Consider the following 18,639-nt stretch of genomic DNA (forward strand, 5'->3'; position numbering starts at 1 on the left):
GTGCAAGGCTGACACTCTACCACTGAGCCAACCAGCGAGGGCCTAGAAGTAGCTGCTATTTTAAAGCTGCAGTGTATGGAGGTCTGTGACGTACATCTCGCCATGGAGAGGGGCCACTCAGGAGGACCCCAGCCCACGCAGGAGGGACTAGAGATACAGCAAATGATGGGTTTCCGGAGATAAAGGGTGGGGAGGTGAGAGGTGCAGGGGCAGGGGTATCGTTGCCTGGTGGGGCCGGGGTGGACAGAGCCTGGGTGCTCGGCAGACGGCGGGGCGGAGAGGGTGGTGGGACAAGGCTCTGCGATGAAGCTTTCTGTGAAGCCCCTTTCTTGTCTGCAACCTAAACTTAGCTCCCCCTCCCCATTCTCCACAGGAGAACAGATGTCCTTCCAGGGCGCCAGGCTCAGCATGAGGAACAGAAGGAACGGCACCCTGGACAGTACACGGACCCTGTACTCTACCATGTCCCGGAGCACAGACGTGTCCTCCAGCGAGAGCGTGAGTCCAGGGGCGTCCAGCACAAGTCGCACCATGTCAGAAAACACTGCCCGGGCAAGGAGGTTCTCTGGGATCCAATATTCCCTCCTTAAGAAGTGCTGTCTCAACGTGCAGTATTTTCTCCTGCGGGCTATTTTTTGTTGAAAGTAGAAGCATTTTCTCCTCTGTGTTGTTTTTCAAGCGACCCTTTTCTTTAAAAAGATTGTTACTGTACCGTGCATAGCCTTAGTAAGTTGTTAAGTCATGTTAATTGACCTTTATGAAACTGGACACCCTGCATTCTTCCTAATCATTTCAGTATCCATTACTCAGCGCTCCCGTCGGTTAAGGTCAGAAACGATTCTTGATTCTAAGTTTTTTTTGGTCACTCTAAGGTTGGGGTCTCAGTGTGGTATGGCCACAGCCTCTCACCTGGCCCAGACCCTTGGCCGCATCGCCTTCAGGACACACAGACACAGCGTCCCTGCTGCTGGAGGGGCTATGCGGGGCCAGCAGGAGGCGCTCTCCTGTGTGCCAGGCAAGGCGGTGCTGTGACCTGGCAGGCGGTCATGTGCGCTGACTCTGTGATGCGTCAGCGAGCCGCAGGAGAACAGACCAGCGAGCAGAACCCCCGCCCCGCCCTGTGTTTTTAAGGAGACGCTGCGCTCGGGCACTGACCCTGCACTGTCCACTCCCTGCAACAAGCACCCGCTTCAGTGTTGCCCCTGGTCTCCCCTCGGCCCTGGCCCTGTGGGGAGCACACAGGGGACCAGGAATGGTGGTGGCCTCTGGCCTCTGCAACGCTCTCCTCCTTCAGCCTTCCTGGGCGCCAGGCCGGGGACTCGGGCGTTGGCGCCTCGGGACGGGCAGGGCTGGGTCTTCCTCTGGTCCTCCTGTGGGCTCCCAAGGCATCCCTGTGTGCCCACCCCACTCCCCTGCACCCTGCACCCTGCACCCTGCACCCTGCACCCCCGCCGGCTGTCCCTGCAGAGATGCTGCAGCCCATGGGTAGAACTTCTGAGACCACCTAAGGTTGTCTCAGTTCTGGGGGGGGGGGGGTTGTTTGTCCCCTGAGAACACACAGCCCTGCAAAGCTCATTCTAGAGCAGGGGTCTCAAACTCAACTCAGCATGTGGGCCGCAGAGCAAGATCACAGCCGTTGGGCGGGCCGCACTTGGTCTACAAAAGGCAACTGTTACGCAACACTTTTCTCACTGCAGTTGAAAACAAAAAAAAAATCAGTACAACAAGCACAATCGTGCATGCAGTTTACTCAGTGTCACAAAACGACCAGAAACTGTAGTTCGCATCACAACTGCTGTTAACTAAGCTAATATCTAGCTAGGATGCTAGAGAAATGAAAAATACAAGTAGGCCCCTAGGCTTACTTAATTTTATCCAAAATATTTTGAACTTCGTGGATTAGTCTGCGGGCCACACAAAATTGTTCGGCGGGCCGCATGCGGCCCGCGGGCCACGAGTTTGAGACCCCTGTTCTAGAGGGAATGCTCAGCAACAAAGCAGTTGTCACCACCCTCCCCCACACTAAGAGGGAGTAGGGATTATTGATTCGCTTCCCTGTCGTGTGGCCTCCACGGTGTGTCTGTGTGTGCATGCATGCATGTGTGTGTGCATGTGTGTGTGTACGTGAACAGTTGGGTTTCCAGGTTTTGCTCCTGGGGGCAATGGTACTCTAGACGTGCTCGGATGTGTGAGTCGGGCTGCTGGAAACCCCTCTTTGGGTTGAGCCTGGGTGGTGGAGATGAACACTTTTCTCTGCGGGGGTTGGGTTTAACACACAGGGTTTATGGGGAAACTTTGTTCAAAACGCAGGGAACAGGCCCTGGCCGGTTGGCTCAGCGGTAGAGCGTCGGCCTGGCGTGCGGGGGACTCGGGTTCGATTCCCGGCCAGGGCACATAGGAGAAGCGCCCATTTGCTTCTCCACCCCCCTTCCTCTCTGTCTCTCTCTTCCCCTCCCGCAGCCGAGGCTCCATTGGAGCAAAGATGGCCCGGGCGCTGGGGATGGCTCCTTGGCCTCTGCCCCAGGCGCTAGAGTGGCTCTGGTCGCAACAGAGCAACGCCCCGGAGGGGCAGAGCATCGCCCCCTGGTGGGCAGAGCGTCACCTCCTGGTGGGCGTGCCGGGTGGATCCTGCACATGCGGAGTCTGTCTGACTGTCTCTCCCTGTTTCCAGCTTCAGAAAAATACAAAAAAAACCCCCCAAAAAACAAAAGAAAAAACGCAGGGAACAGGAGGCTTGAGGAGACACGTCCTCTGGTCTTAGGGTGTCCAGGGTGCGGCGGCAAAGTGGGGAGACTGGTGAGTGCACTGTGAGCTTTGTTCCTGGGGATGCACTGTCCCTGCCCACGTTTCTGTGGTGACAGCTGGTGACGGCCTCCCTGTGGCAGATGAGGAGTCAGGGCTGGCTTTGGTGGCAGCGGCCTGACTTGGGAGGACAAACTTGGGTGAAGCTATCTGAGCACTCCAGCTGCCAGCGCCCGGTGACCCGAGGGGAGTGGATTTGGGCCACCAGCCCCTCCTCCCCAGGGCACGACAGGCCCTGAAGCCGACAGCCCACCGCCAGCCAGTCTGAGCTGGCAGGTGGCTCGCGGGACAGCCCACCCTCTCATCTGCAAGGGACTCTTTCTAGGGATGAACATCACTGTCAGGGGTGGACAGTGTTCCGGGGTGGTCTTACCCGTTCGCTCCCCCACGCACAGCGGGCGTGAGGCCCTGCTGCCTCCCCTGCACCCACATCCTGTGCCACCTGCCGATGCTTCCGACCTGGTGGGTGTGCAACGGGATGTCACTGTGGCCTCACTGCAGCCTTGCCTCGTGACTGATGGGGTTGAGCTGTTTTGCACACACTTAGGGGCAGTTTGTGTGTCTCCTTTCCTTCAGTCCCTGCTCAAGGCTTTGCCTCCTTCCCGTTAAGTCGTCTGTCTTATTCTTAGTAATTTACATTCTGCTTGCCAATTCTATGCTTAATATATGTTGCAAATATCTTCTTCCACTTTAAAGAGTGTAGGTATTCTTTTTTTTTTTTTTTTTTTTCTTTTGAAGCTGGAAACGGGGAGAGACAGTCAGACAGACTCCCGCATGCGCCCGACCGGGATCCACCCAGCACGCCCACCAGGGGTGATGCTCTGCCCACCAGGGGGCGATGCTCTGCCCATCCTGGGCTTCGCTCTGCCGCGATCAGAGCCACTCTAGCGCCTGGGGCAGAGGCCAAGGAGCCATCCCCAGCGCCCGGGCCATCTTTGCTCCAATGGAGCCTTGGCTGCGGGAGGGGAAGAGAGAGACAGAGAGGAAGGAGTGGGGGGGGGGGGTGGAGAAGCAAATGGGCGCTTCTCCTGTGTGCCCTGGCCGGGAATCGAACCTGGGTCCCCCGCACGCCAGGCCGACGCTCTACTGCTGAGCCAACCGGCCAGGGCCGAGTGTAGGTATTCTTGAAGTTATTTTTTTATCTGTTTCCAAAATTTGCTTCTGACAATTAAAGGGAAGTCTTTTGGTTCCTTGTCAGAATTAGGTCCCAGACATGCTGTAGCACCTTGACCCTGAGTGGACAGACACAACTACCAACAGATATGTTTTGCAATATATCTCCTTTTGAAAAGCAGGCACAAGAGGCCTAGCATCTTCAATAACGCTTTATTTATTCCAAATGATCAATAAATGCTTAAATTCTCTGCGGTAGCCTTAGAGATAGAAAAAACATAATTTGTATGCGTACAATGACGTGTACGACAAGATAAAGTCAAGTAATTTTTAGAAAAATTTGCACTTAGTTCTAAATAGTTAAACAATGACTTCTTTAAAAAAAATGTGTGTACTCTAAACACATGAACGGATGCTGGATGCTACAATTATGTAGTAAATTCTTAATGAAAGGCAGAAACCATGGGCCGAACCAAAAACACAAGGCTAGTGTGTCCCAAAGGGAAGTTTATTTTAAAAACGCCTGGGTGCAGGCGGACTGAGACCAGCAGAGGGCGTCAGCCCCGAGGGAGGGATGGAGCGGGGTTATATGGGTCCGTCAAAGGGCTTTGGGCAGAGGCCGCTGCAAGATAACTTCTTCTGTTGGTGGTTAGGACTGGCACCACGGTTCCTCAAAACTGCCTGCACCTTAATCCAATCGTCCTTTCTCAGCATCCAGCGATAAGGGAGGTCTGAGCTGGATTACTGAGTAAGGAAGTCCTTCTTCCTCCTTCAGGCCTGCATTGTGCTGAAGAAAGACGGTGGCTGAGTAGCCATTTTATCAAAGGCTTTACGGAGGGCTCAGGTCACATTCAGTATTCATTAGTCACAGCAAGGGAGGGGTGGGGAGAACAAATTAATAACATGTTGTCCAATGTTCTTTCTCCAAAGGACTTGGCGAACTTTATTCAAGCCAACTTTAAGAAACGGGAATGTGTCTTCTTCACCAAAGACTCTAAGGCCACGTAAGCAACGCTTTTCCCTCCGATTCTGCTTCCATGTTTGAGCATAAATTATTAACCGCCGTTTCAACAAACAAACAGACGCTCGCTGGTTCATAATTAAAGCTGTCTCCATCTTGCAGTTCTCAGAAATGGCGCCTGAGCAGGAGGAGTTTGGCAAGTTAGTTTGAAGCCGGTCCCCAGAGCGAAGGAGCGAAGGCATCTCGCGTTGTGTTTTTAGCGTTGGCGGCCCGTGGTCAGGGCTCCAGGAGAGGTTGTCTGTCGCCCCCTTCAGCATCCCCCAAGCCGGGGCGGGGGGTGGGCGAGCCCACCCAAGTGGCCGTGGCGATGCAGGGCGCTCTCCTGTGGTGGCTGGCGGGTGACGCCGCGCCCGTGCACACGTACAGTCTGACTGGCTCTTTGTCAGGCTGTTGACCGTGGGCCTTCCTGTCCACTCTGCTGTGAGTCTCCTGGGTGCTGAGACGTCGAGGCTGGGTTACAGAAGCCGCAGGGAGTGGCCCCCACCAGCTCTGCCGGAGGGAGCTCCTCCCTGGCTGTCACCTAATGAGCAAGGCAGAGAGTGGACTGCCCGCTGACCTGCCCCCAGAAGATGCTCCTGGGTCCCAGTGAACAATTTATCCCCAGCTCCCTCTCCCCTCTGCCCTCTCTGCCTTTTCTCCTTCGCCTGCTGGTGAGAGGAGAGTCTAGCTGTTCACGGGTGGGGAGCTGCTGCTGTGGCTGATGATGGAGGCACCGGCCCTCGGCCGAGCGGAGGTGGTGGCCCTCAGCTGAGTGGAGGCACCGGCCCTCGGCCGAGTGGAGGCACCGGCCCTCGGCCGAGTGGAGGCACCGGCCCTCGGCCGAGTGGAGGCACCGGCCCTCGGCCGAGTGGAGGCGGTGGCCCTCGGCCGAGTGGAGGCACCTGCCCTCGGCCGAGCAGAGGCAGTGGCCCTCAGCCGAGCGGAGGCACCGGCCCTCGGCCGAGCGGAGGCGGTGGCCCTCAGCCGAGTGGAGGCACCGGCCCTCGGCCGAGCGGAGGCAGTGAACCCAGGAAGGTGTAAGGACAAGCAGGAATGGGAGAACTGGAATCAGCCCACGCCTGCCCCTGGCCGGGCTGCCTGCTCACGGCATGACCCTGAGCCAGTGGTTCTCTTTTCTGAACCAACTCCCTTATCCTAAAACCCCAGCACAGTGTCCCTCACAGGTGTGGTGAGGGCTCAGTGGCTAACACATAAACACCCACCCTAGTGCCTCAGGGCAGGAGAGGCTCTTAATAAATGGGTTTTCTTACCTCGTGTGAATCAGAAAGTGAGCATCAGAAAAATGAAGGCTCTCTCTTTTGTCATCGGTATGAACTTACCCATCTTGGGTCACCTGATGGAGTATCAACTGCATGAGTCCGCTGTTTACCACCCCACGCCTCCGACTGTTTCAGTGACGGATTTTACGTTAATCTACTGTTCCGACTGTTAGAAAACACAGTTTGGGTGCATCCGTCCATTCCACAAACTTTTATTGGGCATCTACTGTGTCACGGGAACTTTCTGTACTTGGTTGCTAATTCTACACCCCCCCCCAAGGCAGCTGCAACGGTTATTTGACAGACAAAGTACGTGCGGCCCAGAGGGTTCAGTGTGGGAGACGGATGAGGATGAACCCAGGTTTTGTGATTACTGGGTTGTATGTTCTTTTATCCCAGCTCCAGCCACAGACTCTGCCGCAGGCAGACTGTGCCCATCAGTACCTTCTTAGCTGCAGATATCTGACCAATTGGCTTAGGGGAAAAGGGGTGGTCACAGGAACTCCTGGCTAACAAGCACAGCTAGATCCAGGGCCCAATGTCACCAAGACCTTGTTTCTTTCCACCCGTCACTTCTGCTATTCCTTCGGGTAAGCAGGCTCCTCACAGTGATGGCCAAATGGTCACCATATCTTGGCTTCTGTGTTATCAACTTAACCATTTTACCAGAGGGGAAAAGAGGGCCTTGTTCTTAGCGATTCCACCGACAGTCCTGAGCTGATGATGTTCATGGCTCTTATTGGCCTGGCTGGGGCCACGTGTCCATCTCGATGTTGTTTGCTGGGGCTGGGGGATGGAACGTGTTGATTGGCCAGACTTGGCTATTGTGTCCACACGGACCCAGTGTGGGAATCATCTGCTTGCAGAAGAGGAGATGGGTGTGAGATATGGACACCTACAGCTGTCCACCTGGTAGCGCTTGACGATAGCTTGAGTCTCAAGTGAAGGGGGTGTGGGGCGCAGTCCCCACTGTAACAACAGGAGCAGAGGACAGGAACGTCCCAGAGTCTTCCAGCTCCCCTCTAGGAAGGGGCACAAGGTGGTAGACCTAGGCCAAGACTCCATACTCTTTGAACTCTCCGTGTTTATTATTTTTATCTCTCCATCGCTAGTGGGAACACTGTTAATCTATAATTACCCATCAGATGAGGGGATCCAGTCTATCAACTCTGACACTCCAATTCTGTGGCTACTTGCCGCACAAGCCGACAAGAGTCCCTGAGCGTGGCCCCGGGCACTAAGCCCAGACCACTCATGTCTCTCCTCCCTAACTTTTCTTGAGTGGTCACTGGGCAGCGATGCCTGGCCGTTGCCCCTGCTGCTGGCTCCCCCTAGGACATTGCTGCCCAGCGTCAGGGCTGCCCCCTGGACTCCTGAAGCTCTAGACCCTGATCTGGGCTTCTCCTCCTCGGTCCCAGTGCCTCTGCCATGCAAGGCTCCAGGTAGAAACAGGAAGAAGCCTACTTCTTCTGGAGGTGCTCTGTGTAATGAGACTTCCTGCCGTGACAGAAATATTCTGTGTCTTCCTGGTCCTATACGGTAGTCGCTGGCCGCATGTGGCTAGGGAGCATTTGAAATGGGCTAGTACAACCAAGGAACTAAGTTTTAATTCTAATTAATTTGAATGTAAAATTAAATAGTCACGTGTGGCTCTTGGTTGCCTTTTTGACCGGGTAGCTTTAGAGGATTCAGACTTAGTTCGAGAGTTAGAACTGGGGTCACAATGGTCTCTTGTCTGCTCCATTTCTCCCCTCTGTCACCCCATCTGGGCTCCCAGTGACTTCCTGGCCTCGCCTCCATTTAGAAGCAAATATTAGCCTTCAGCAGGGACCCGCACTGATGCACCGTTCACAACAGAATGAGCCGCTCGCGAAGGCTCCTGCCAGGACACATTTGTTCCTCACTATAAAGTCTCTCTGCTCCGTGGCTTTGGGAGTTACCTCAGGCTTCAGAAGCGATTTAGCAGAGGAACTCATTTCATGGGACACAACTGAAGCCGATTCCTCCAGGCCAGAGGACCTTGGCCACAGTGGGAAGCCATCTGCTTCCGGAACGTTCATAAAAACTCACCTACAAAGCAGCGAGGGTCTGCTCCCATTGTGTTTTTAGACGTGTTCACAGAAAAGCTTATCACTGTCACTTCGCAGAGTGAAAATGTGATCTACGACCACAGAGTGTTTTTAGAAGTAAACCTCGGGAAGAATCCAAGCGGGCGGAAGGCGCCCTCCCCCCTGCCTGGGCCGGGGCACCGGGTGCTGGGCCCGGGATCCCTCCCGCCTCCCGCGGTTGCCAGTTGCTGGTCGCTTTGTTTCCCCCGCCTCTGCGCTCCGGGCTACTCGAGGGGGGCTCCCGCCCGGCTGCTCAGGGAACACGGCGGCAGGAAGGGCGGCCGACAGTGCAGGGACTCGCAGAAGTAAATCTCCATTTTGCCATCTTTTAAATAAGCTTACTGTTGAAGAAGACCTTGAGAAGACAGCCCTTCCTATGGTCCCAGCAGCTGTGGATACGGAAGCCCATCTTCCTGAAGGCAAACATACCCACCCATCTCACAGAAATCACGGAGGGTGGATGAGGATACAAACTATTTATAAGAAGATCAATCAGTGTACGCACTCATTCATTTATTCCTTCCTCATTCAGAGGATGTTTGCTGAATGCCCTACGTGCTGGGAACACAGAGTATAAGATAAACAGACATTTCCAGTTTGTGTACCCTTATTTGACCCACTCTGTGTAGGGAATCCTGGTTCCAGGGTCACTAGGTGTGGTTGTCCAGGTTGTGACTGCTCAAAGGTGCTAGGGGCCAGTGGGATTGAGTCCTGTGCTGTCCCTACACCCTGACCAGGCCCACATCTGCCAGAGGGGGTGCCTTTCCTAGTAGCTTTGTGATTAGAGGGACCATGTACTTTATTGGGGGACCTAGGACACTGATACGAGTGAGGTGGGCACTGTTACGAGGGCTTGAGCCACAAGGGACTGTTCCGGGCAAATAGGACATTTGCTCACTTGCTGGGGGTGGCTCTGTCCTGCTCCGTCATTCCTGTGCTGTTTCCGGACAGGGGGGGGTCTGCCCCTCCGGCTGGTTGCCGTGGCCACACATGGCTCTCACCTTGCTACTGTCCAGCCTCTTGGGACAGAACTCTGTTCTCCGTGTCTACTGGCTGAAGCCCCGTGAATTCTTAACACCCTTCTGAATCTCGTCTGAAGCTTGTGGGGGAGGGAGCAGGAGCAGGGAGGGCTGAGTGGAGGGATGGGCAGGCAGACAGCGGGAGGGGAGTGAGCAGTGGCCCCCAGCGGGAGTGGCTGTGGCCACATGAAGTTTCTGTGGTGGTTGTTCATCTCTTGGGAGACCACAGCCCTCAGGATGCAACACGGCCCTGGACAGAGGAGCCAAAGTAGTCATGGATGTGTTTCCAGGTTGTTGTTTTTTTACTGCATTTTTTGCTTCTTTTCTGTTGCCACTGCCTCTGCTGTTCCTTGATTTGCATGCATGGCACCACCATAACCGGAAGTCACTGGCTAGAGCATGTACCGTTGCGGTGGCTCGACTCCGTGAGGACAGGCTCTGCTCTGCTTAGGTCCCAGCTCTCAACCCAGAGCCAGCTTTTTGGTGGATGGACCATTAGACGGCAGAGATAAAACACTACGAAAGTTTCTAGACCAGTGGTTCTCAACCTTTCTAATGCCGTGACCCCGCAATACAGTTCCTCATGTTGCAGTGACCCCAAACCAAAAAATAATTTTGGTGGCTACTTCATAACTGTAATTTTGCTACAGTTATGATTCGGAATGTAAATACCTGATATGCATTATGTATTTTCTGATGGCTTTAGGTGACCCTGCCGGGGTCGTGACCCACAGGTTGAGAACCGCTGTTTTAGACAACCTACTGAGATGATGAAGTTAGTCTACATAAACCTTGGTGGTCAGATCTCTTTTTGTGTTAATTTGAGCGAATAATGTGTTGGTTTGCTTGGAAAAAACATGATGAACTATATTTAAGTAGGTTCATAAAAATCTGTTCTCTCCATCTATGTCCCTCGGCTCAGGGAAAACGTGTGCAAGTGCGGCTATGCCCAGAGCCAGCACGTCGAAGGCACCCAGGTCAACCAGAGCGAGAAATGGAATTACAGGAAACACACCAAGGAGTTTCCGACCGACGCCTTCGGGGATATCCAGTTTGAGATGCTGGGGAAGAAAGGGAAGGTGAGCGCCCTACTCTAACTCGCTAATTCATCCACTAACACAACTCGGGCTACCTCGAGGTGCCTCGAACCGTCTCATAGTAGGGAGACGGGAGGGAAGGGCAGTCCGTCCAAACACCATCTCTACGTGTAAACCATGTCTACGTGTAAAGGCTGTGATTAGACTATGTGCCGCTGGAGAACTGGGATGATGGCCGGCTCCTCACCCAGTGACCTTTCTCTGCACACCGCAGGCACTTGTGGGTCACCCATGCTGACACTCGCTGGTTCAGGGGACCGAGGTACACTTCCATCAATTGTCCTGTTTAATTTGGCATAGGGCGTTCTCGAGAATGCATATGGCCCCAGATAAGGTCTGCACACCCCCGCTACACACCCACAGGGCAGGGTCTCACAGGGGTGTTACAACAAAGCTTAACGCTTGTTAGCATCTCCTCAAATCCTCCCGTGTCCTGGGTCTCAGTGACAGAGCCGTTCACAGGTGGCTGGAAGCCTGGGCTTTGACTCTTCACACCCCCACGCCGTCTTTGCAGCCCTGGAAGGTGCCCCAGCCCCTGCACTGCTGTCCTTCCCCAGGATCTCTGCCCTGGGATGGGCCAGCACTCTCTGGCCACCCCCTCCCCCCAGGGGCTCTCCTTCCCCCTGACCTGCTCCTCGCCCTGTAGTCATCTCTGCCACCGGAGGACATAACTAGACCCCATCCTGTGTCTACTCTGTTGAGAACACCACACAGGTGCCCTGCTGCCATTAGGACACAGTCCCAAGTTCTGCAACTGGCTTGGAAGTCCCTTTGGTGGCACCCAGGTGCCCCGAGTCTACTGGTCTCCTTCCACTTCCCCATGGGGACCCTACTTAGCGGGACCCTGTAGGCAGGTAAGCCAGCTATGCTCTGGTGGCCAGGGGCGCACGTGCGGACCCGGGCGCTTTCCCTCCTCCCCACAGTACATCCGACTGTCCTGTGACACGGACGCCGAAGTCCTCTACGAGCTGCTGACGCAGCACTGGCACTTGAAAACGCCCAACCTCGTCATTTCCGTGGCCGGAGGCGCCAAAAACTTCGCCCTGAAGCCGCGCATGCGCAAGATCTTCAGCCGCCTGATCTACATCGCACAGTCCAAAGGTGCGCGGGCCCCTGCGGTGGGAAGTCCCCGGGGAATAGGCCATCCTCCCTGCAGGAGGTCTTCGGGGACAGACCGGAAGGCTCATAAGCAGTGCGTGTGCTGAATCCAGACGCTCTAGAACGAGATGATCAATCATTATCTTATAAAAAGCGAGGACCTGAAAGGAGTGGATAGGGAGCTCTGGCAGGTGGAGGGTGGGGGGTGTTCACCAAGTAACTCTTTAAAATCAGCGTTAAGGTGCTTCCTTGTGGGTAATTTAATGGTTCTCTGATTGTTTAAGTGTTTCATTGTCTTATTTCTACGTGTAAAATTTTACCTGGAGTATTCTGGCAAATCAAAAAGGGAAGTTTAATTTGTTTGCTCTTTAATTTTTATATCAATGACACACTAGTGACTGTACCTGGCAGGTTGTAAAGCCCCAGAGAGAGTTTGATAGAGTTCAAAACAACTGTGGCTTTGTTATGTGGTGTATTAGTTTAGCATTTTTTTCCCTTTTTAACTTTGTATTATGAAAAATCCCCCCAGAAGAGCTGTAAGAACAATACAGTGAATGTCTATAACCCTTCACATAGACTCGCCAACTGTTAGCATTCTCCCTTAGTTCTCTTATCACTTCGCATGATTATCTACATATTACGGATTTTGGGGGAATCCTCTGAGAGTAATTTACAGACATCACGATCCTTAGCCCTGTGTCAGCCTGCATCTCCGAAGAACTGGTGTTCTCTCGTACAGCCCAGGACAATCTTCAAAGTTGAGAAACTTAACATTGACCAAGACTGTCATCTAACAAAGTCCATATTTTAATTTTGCTAATTATTCTAACAGTGTCTTTTAGAACAAAGAAAAAAATTTTTTTTCTCCATCTGGATTTCAATCTATTTAGCTTTTCACGTCATAGAAAACCATAACGCTTTCTTTCATCTGGAATTACTCTTATCCTTTCTTCCTCTTTGGGGATATCTTTTGAAGAGTGAAGGCAAATGGCTTTTGCAGACTGTTCCTCCACTTGAGTTTGACAATACTTCTGCACGATTAGATTCAGTTTATCCAAACCCAACATTTTAAAGCCTTCCTTATTAAGGATGTTTGTTGAATGACGGAACTAAGGAAGCATGTCTTATTTTAGCCATGAGTTTTTCTGAATGTCAAGAAGAAACTGCGAGATGTTTTTATCCCCATTTGTTCTTAATTTCCTGACCAACCACAGGGCGCCACAGTACATAGTTACTTTGTTATGAAACCTAGTAACTCAGCTTCCTTACTATTAAATCCTGATCACACACCATTCATTCATTATTAAATTCCTACTATGTGTCAGGGATTGTTTTAGGGGCTGGGAATGTAGCAGAACGAAACAGACAAAAAGTCCCTGCCTAAAGCATCTACTGAGCTGAAGTAAAGGACCAGAGCTGGGTAGTCAGTCGTCTCCGGGGACCCTGCGGTGGCCACGTGGACTGCCACTTCACTTCCCATGGCCTCTGTTAAAGGGGGGCTGTTGCCGACTGTGAGGGCGGGACAGGAAGCTTCCTGGGAGCCAGCTGAGCCTTCGCTGTCTCCCCCCTCGGCAGGTGCGTGGATTCTTACCGGCGGCACCCATTACGGCCTGATGAAGTTCATCGGGGAGGTGGTCAGGGACAACACCATCAGCCGGAATTCGGAGGAGAACATTGTGGCCATCGGCATCGCGGCTTGGGGCATGGTCTCCAACAGGGACACCCTCGTCAGGAACTGTGATGAGGTATGGGCGGGGCGGGAGGAGGTCTGTGGTCGCCCGGGAGGAAGGACCATGGCGTGGGGCTCTGGCCTGGGCTTTGGAGATCCGTGGTGGAGGCAACTCATGGGAAAGCTGGAGTTTGCAAGGAAGGCCTTCGGAGCCTTGGGAATTAAAAACAAGGATGACACAGTCGAAGACCTCTTGGGAAGGAGTTGCCAGTGGATGTTTTTGGTTCGTTCAAACCTGTTCCCAGTAAATTGTGTTAGAGTCAGCTTCTTTATCCTTTAGACCAGGGGTAGTCAACCTTTTTATCCCTACCGCCCACTTCTGTATCTCTGTTAGTAGTAAAATTTTCTAACCACCAACTGGTTCCACAGTAATGGTGATTTATAAAGTAGGGAAGTAACTTTACTTTATAAAATTTATAAAGCAGAGTTACAGCAAGTTAAAGCATATAATAGTAATTACGTACCAAGTACTTTATGTCAGATTTTCGCTAAGTTTGGCAGAATAAATCTTTTTTTTTTTCTTGGTATTTTTCTGAAGCTGGAGACGGGGAGAGACAGTCAGACAGACTCCCGCATGCGCCCGACCGGGATCCACCCGGCACGCCCACCAGGGGGCGACGCTCTGCCCACCAGGGGGCGATGCTCTGCCCCTCTGGGGCATCGCTCTGTCATGACTAGAGCCACTCGAGCGCCTGGGGCAGAGGCCAAGGAGCCATCCCCAGCGCCTGGGCCATCTTTGCTCCAATGGAGCCTCAGCTGTGGGAGGGGAAGAGAGAGACAGAGAGGAAGGAGAGGGGGGGAGGGGTGGAGAAGCAGATGGGCGCTTCTCCTGTATGCCCTGGCCGGGAATCTAACCCGGGACTTCCACACACCAGGCCGACGCTCTACCACTGAGCCAACCAGCCAGGGCCGGCAGAATAAATCTTTATAAAACAACTTACTATAGTGAAATCTATCTTTTTATTTATACTTTGGTTGCTCTGCTACCTCCCACCATGAAAGCTGGAATGCCCACTAGCGGGCGGTAGGGACCAGGTTGACTACCACTGCTTTAGACCCATGGCCTAATTCATCACAGAGGGCTCAAGCCTGGCTGCCATCTTATTTCTTGGCCACACCCATAGGAATTGAAGTTAATGCTACCGCCTCTGGTTAATTTGGCATGAAGGGTGCTGTGGGCACATTTAAAGAGTAATGTAATCGAATGTGCATATACAAGATAGATATACAGGGTTTTATTTCAAGTGTGGGATTTTGAAAACAGCAGTGAGTTGAAGACCTCCATAAACAACAGGTGTTCCCTACTCAGAAGCTTTGGGCCAGATGCTCAGAAATCCCAATTTAATCTTTCATCTGCGACTCCTTAGAAGGTCAGGTGGTGAATGTTCAGGATTTGAGGAATTACTGTGTTTTATTTTTAAAAGTTATTTTGCTTTTGTGTCTGTTAGCACTTTTGAGGTGAATAAGGGGCAGAGGAGAGTGGGGAGGTGTTTCCTGAGAGTGCACCAGGAGGGCAGCCTGGCGGAGGGTGCAGGGCTGGGCTTTGGGGACAGGGAAGTCTGGGCGGGAGTCACCACTCCTTAGCGATTTCTTCTCTGGATTTTTTATAATATAACGTTGTGCTGTTTTGGGATAAATTAATTGAATGGTAGCTTTTATTGGTATTACTAGGTACTCAGCCAGGGATGGGAAAATGATTTCACATTCAATGCCGTTAGGGTGACAGTGGTCTGAGGTTGGACTGTGAGTACAGTGGCAGGCTGGATGGGAAAGAACGTTGGTGTCTATTAGTGACATTCATACTGGGTATGGGAGTCAACTTGTCCCCATGGTGGATACATTCCATATAGTAATTCAAAATCACAAGACAGCCCTGTGAAGTAGGTATTTTTAGCCCTGAAGTGAAACAGTAGCAACGAAGACTTCAATGTGTCCCTGGTGCAGTTTGTCGGGCCCATTCTCTGTCAACATGTTAAACTTGAAATAAATATATGAGGTTTAAACCAAGTATTCCAATCACTTGGGAATTAAGAAATACAACTCTCTTGTTAAGTAACTATTGGATCAAACATAAACTTTCAAACACTACAATTGCAGATCACTTAGCACTGAAAATGAAAACATTGTCTGTTAAGACTAATGATATAGCACCAAAGCTGCACTCAGAGTGAAAGGCATAGTCATATATCTTTATTAGTAAAAACATAAACAAAATAATGATAATAATGTCTAACATTTATTTAATAACATGATGTATTAGATTCCATTCTAAATATTTTACACACACTAACTCATTTAATCTTCCCAATAGTTCTAGGAGTTAAGTACTACTCATTATGATGAAGAAACAGTCATAGAGAAAGCAGGAAACCTTAACTCATACGGTTACTAAGTGGCAGAGCCATGGTTCATGGTCTTTTAACCACAACAATATTCAAATTAATAGTCTTGAAAAATAACAGCACCAACAAACTTAAGAAGAGCAGGAGAAAAAAACTAACATTCAATTAGAAATAAATTAGAAAAAGTGAGATAGAATAGAAATATTTTTTATTCTCTGAAATAATTTTTCATAAAAGGAATAAATAGAACCAGTAAACCAAATATAATAATAAATATTAAGAAATATTGTGTGGATGCTACATATACATATATGTCAATAAATTTGAAAATACCCTGAGAATTTATATATTTTTTCTACAAAACTAAAGTTTTCTAAAGCTGATTCATGAAGAAGTAGAAAATCTGACTAGATAAATTATCAATGAATGAGTTTAAAGAGAAATAAAAAGTTATCTCCAACATTGCTCTGGGTCAGGTGGTTTCCCCCAGCAATTAAAAAGAAGATATTAATTGCTAATTAAAAAAAACCCCAAATGTTTGTAGTCTCCAACACATACAGAAACATGAGATCTTTAAATCAAACTATGCCATTTGAACTTTACTTTTCATTCTGCCTTTGTTCTGATTGTATCTCTGTTGTTAATAGAGTCAGTAACCTTCCTCTCCCCATTGAGTTTTCGGCGTGTATTCTTGGAGTTCAGGTTGAAACACCTTTTTAATGCAACCCTAATACTTTAAAAACTAAGCACCTTTGAATGGGAAAGGAGTGTCAACAATTGTTTTCGTTATGTTCCCACAACAGTAGTTCATTCTCTGGTATTAAGTGTTAGGACAAAGTGTCTATTTAATTGCTTTTTTTTTGTGATTCTGGAACTATGCGTGTCTCAAGGGCAAAGACTCCATCATATTCATTTTCTCCTCCCTAGACCCTGACACAGGTCTTGGCATATGATGGATTACAGACTAATGTGTCTGTGTGCATATCCATGTCCACCTCTACCTGTATCCAGACACATACACAAATATATGTGTGTGTATATGGATGCATGTGTGTGTGTGTCTGGAGATATATATATATATATATATATACACACACGCACATGCGTGCTACCCTTTCCAAAATGCTATCAATTTTAATGAATTTATTCAAAAGAGCACAGGGGATGAAACAAGAACTGGATTGGGAATCTGATCCTTACACAGTCACGGGTCACTTATGTGACAATAGGCAAGTGATCCACCCAGTTTGAACCTTCATTTCTTCATTCTAAAACAAAGCCCTATTCAGACTCCTCTCTAAGGAGTTCTGAACAAAGGAATCTGGGAGAATGCATTAATAGAGTGGAACCCAAAAGGTTAGTCTTTGTGGGCACATATACAAATGTCACCATGCACCTTGGCCAACAAATAGAACCTCAAAGACAAGTTTCTGTGTGCTTTTCAGGGTCCCTTTTCGGCTCAGTACATTATGGATGACTTCAAGAGGGACCCTCTGTACATCCTGGACAACAATCACACCCACCTGCTGCTGGTGGACAACGGCTGCCACGGGCACCCCTCCGTGGAGGCGAAGCTCCGGAACCAGCTGGAGAAGTACATCTCCGAGCGCAGTATCCAAGGTCAGGGCTTCGGGAGCGGGGCGCTGGGCCGACATGAGAACAGGAGCAATAGCCTCCAGTTACTGCGTGCAGCATGGGACCCACCCGATTGGGCGTTCTGTTGCCGAAGAAGAGCTGTTATTTCTCTTCTTTCTCCAACTTCCTCAGAGTGCTTTTCCAGGGTCACTGAGACAGGTACCCTTTGACATGCTGTAGTGTTGACAAATGCCTACTTGTCCCCCTCTGGTGTGTCAGAATACAAAGCATTGTCTCTTCCGCCAGATGATGCTTCGGAGCAAATAAAACCCACAATGGCAGATACGAGCTTATGAAGCAATGCAATTAGCTAGTGTAGAAGTGATAAAAACCAACCTACTAGTTTTAACAGTTAAAACGGCTTACTTCTTTGAAGCTAGGCTACTTCTATAGAATAGAACCACCTAATAAGGGGAGAATGCAACAACTGGGTGAGAGCCTGTATTTGCCGTGGAAAGTGACGCCCACTCTCTTCCGGTTGATTGAGAGGTGTCCTGCTGTGGAGCCAGATTGCTCCTGATGTAGCAATCAACTCTGTCACAGGGGCCTGTTTGAGATGGTCTCCATCTGTCACCTTCATCAGTGGGACAGACAAGAAAGGAAGACATTTCTATATGCGATACTCTCCCTGGAGAGAATACATAATTAGGCAAATTTTTCACTCGCTCAGGAAAGCATAGGATTAGGCAAATGAGTGAATGTATTTATTGTGAGGATAATCTTGAACCTGGTCTAATATATATTAGTGAAAGTAAAGCATTTACAGACTTTTTAGCATTTTACATACCAGTAACAAATTGTAGCATGACCTGTGTCATGCTGTTAGTCGTTTGGGACACAAAGACACATCTGCTGTGATGAAGGGGTCACAGTAGTGAAGTCTGTGAGACCTGTAGCTGTCACCCCACACCTGGGGCTCACAGGGCAGAAGCTCCGGGTCCAGCTCTTCTTTGAAGTCGATGAGTTGTTTTTTTGTTTTTTTTTTTTTTTTAAATAAAGAACAGGTGTAGTTTATTTGGTTAAAAAATATTTTTATATGTATACTATTATTTTCAAATGTGGGATTGTGACCAAAATGTGGATGACCATTAAGAATTTATCAAATAGATTATTCCATGTTGAGTGAGCATTTCTAATGAGTCCAAAAATAAGTTTTGTGTTTTCCAGATTCCAACTATGGTGGCAAGATCCCCATTGTGTGCTTTGCCCAGGGCGGCGGAAGAGAGACTTTGAAAGTGAGTCCTGGTTTGGTGTTCTAGAGAATTCGTTCACAAGCTCACTCATGACATTTGCATTTTCAGGGTTTTAGGGTTCACCTGATCTAACCTGACTAGTTAGTTTTTGCTACAGCAAGTAGGTAGTATAGCCCCCAGCATACAGTGTTTCCCTCACAGGCTTGGGGTTTTTTCCTCAGCT

General features: G+C 50.1%; 1 protein-coding gene across 1 annotated transcript in view; it reads left to right on the forward strand.

The window, feature by feature from the left end:
* Window positions 1-381: 381 nt before the first annotated feature.
* TRPM8 (transient receptor potential cation channel subfamily M member 8) overlaps window positions 382-18,639 on the forward strand; it is a 72,979-nt gene continuing 54,721 nt past the window's right edge. The window contains exons 1-7 of the mRNA XM_066346252.1: window positions 382-498; window positions 4,846-4,919; window positions 10,245-10,401; window positions 11,343-11,520; window positions 13,093-13,262; window positions 17,034-17,208; window positions 18,391-18,458. Of these exons, the coding sequence (XP_066202349.1) occupies window positions 382-498; window positions 4,846-4,919; window positions 10,245-10,401; window positions 11,343-11,520; window positions 13,093-13,262; window positions 17,034-17,208; window positions 18,391-18,458 (939 nt within the window). The remainder of the gene's footprint in view (window positions 499-4,845; window positions 4,920-10,244; window positions 10,402-11,342; window positions 11,521-13,092; window positions 13,263-17,033; window positions 17,209-18,390; window positions 18,459-18,639) is intronic.

This window comes from Saccopteryx leptura, chromosome 7, assembly GCF_036850995.1.
Source record: "Saccopteryx leptura isolate mSacLep1 chromosome 7, mSacLep1_pri_phased_curated, whole genome shotgun sequence".
Lineage (NCBI taxonomy): Eukaryota > Metazoa > Chordata > Mammalia > Chiroptera > Emballonuridae > Saccopteryx > Saccopteryx leptura.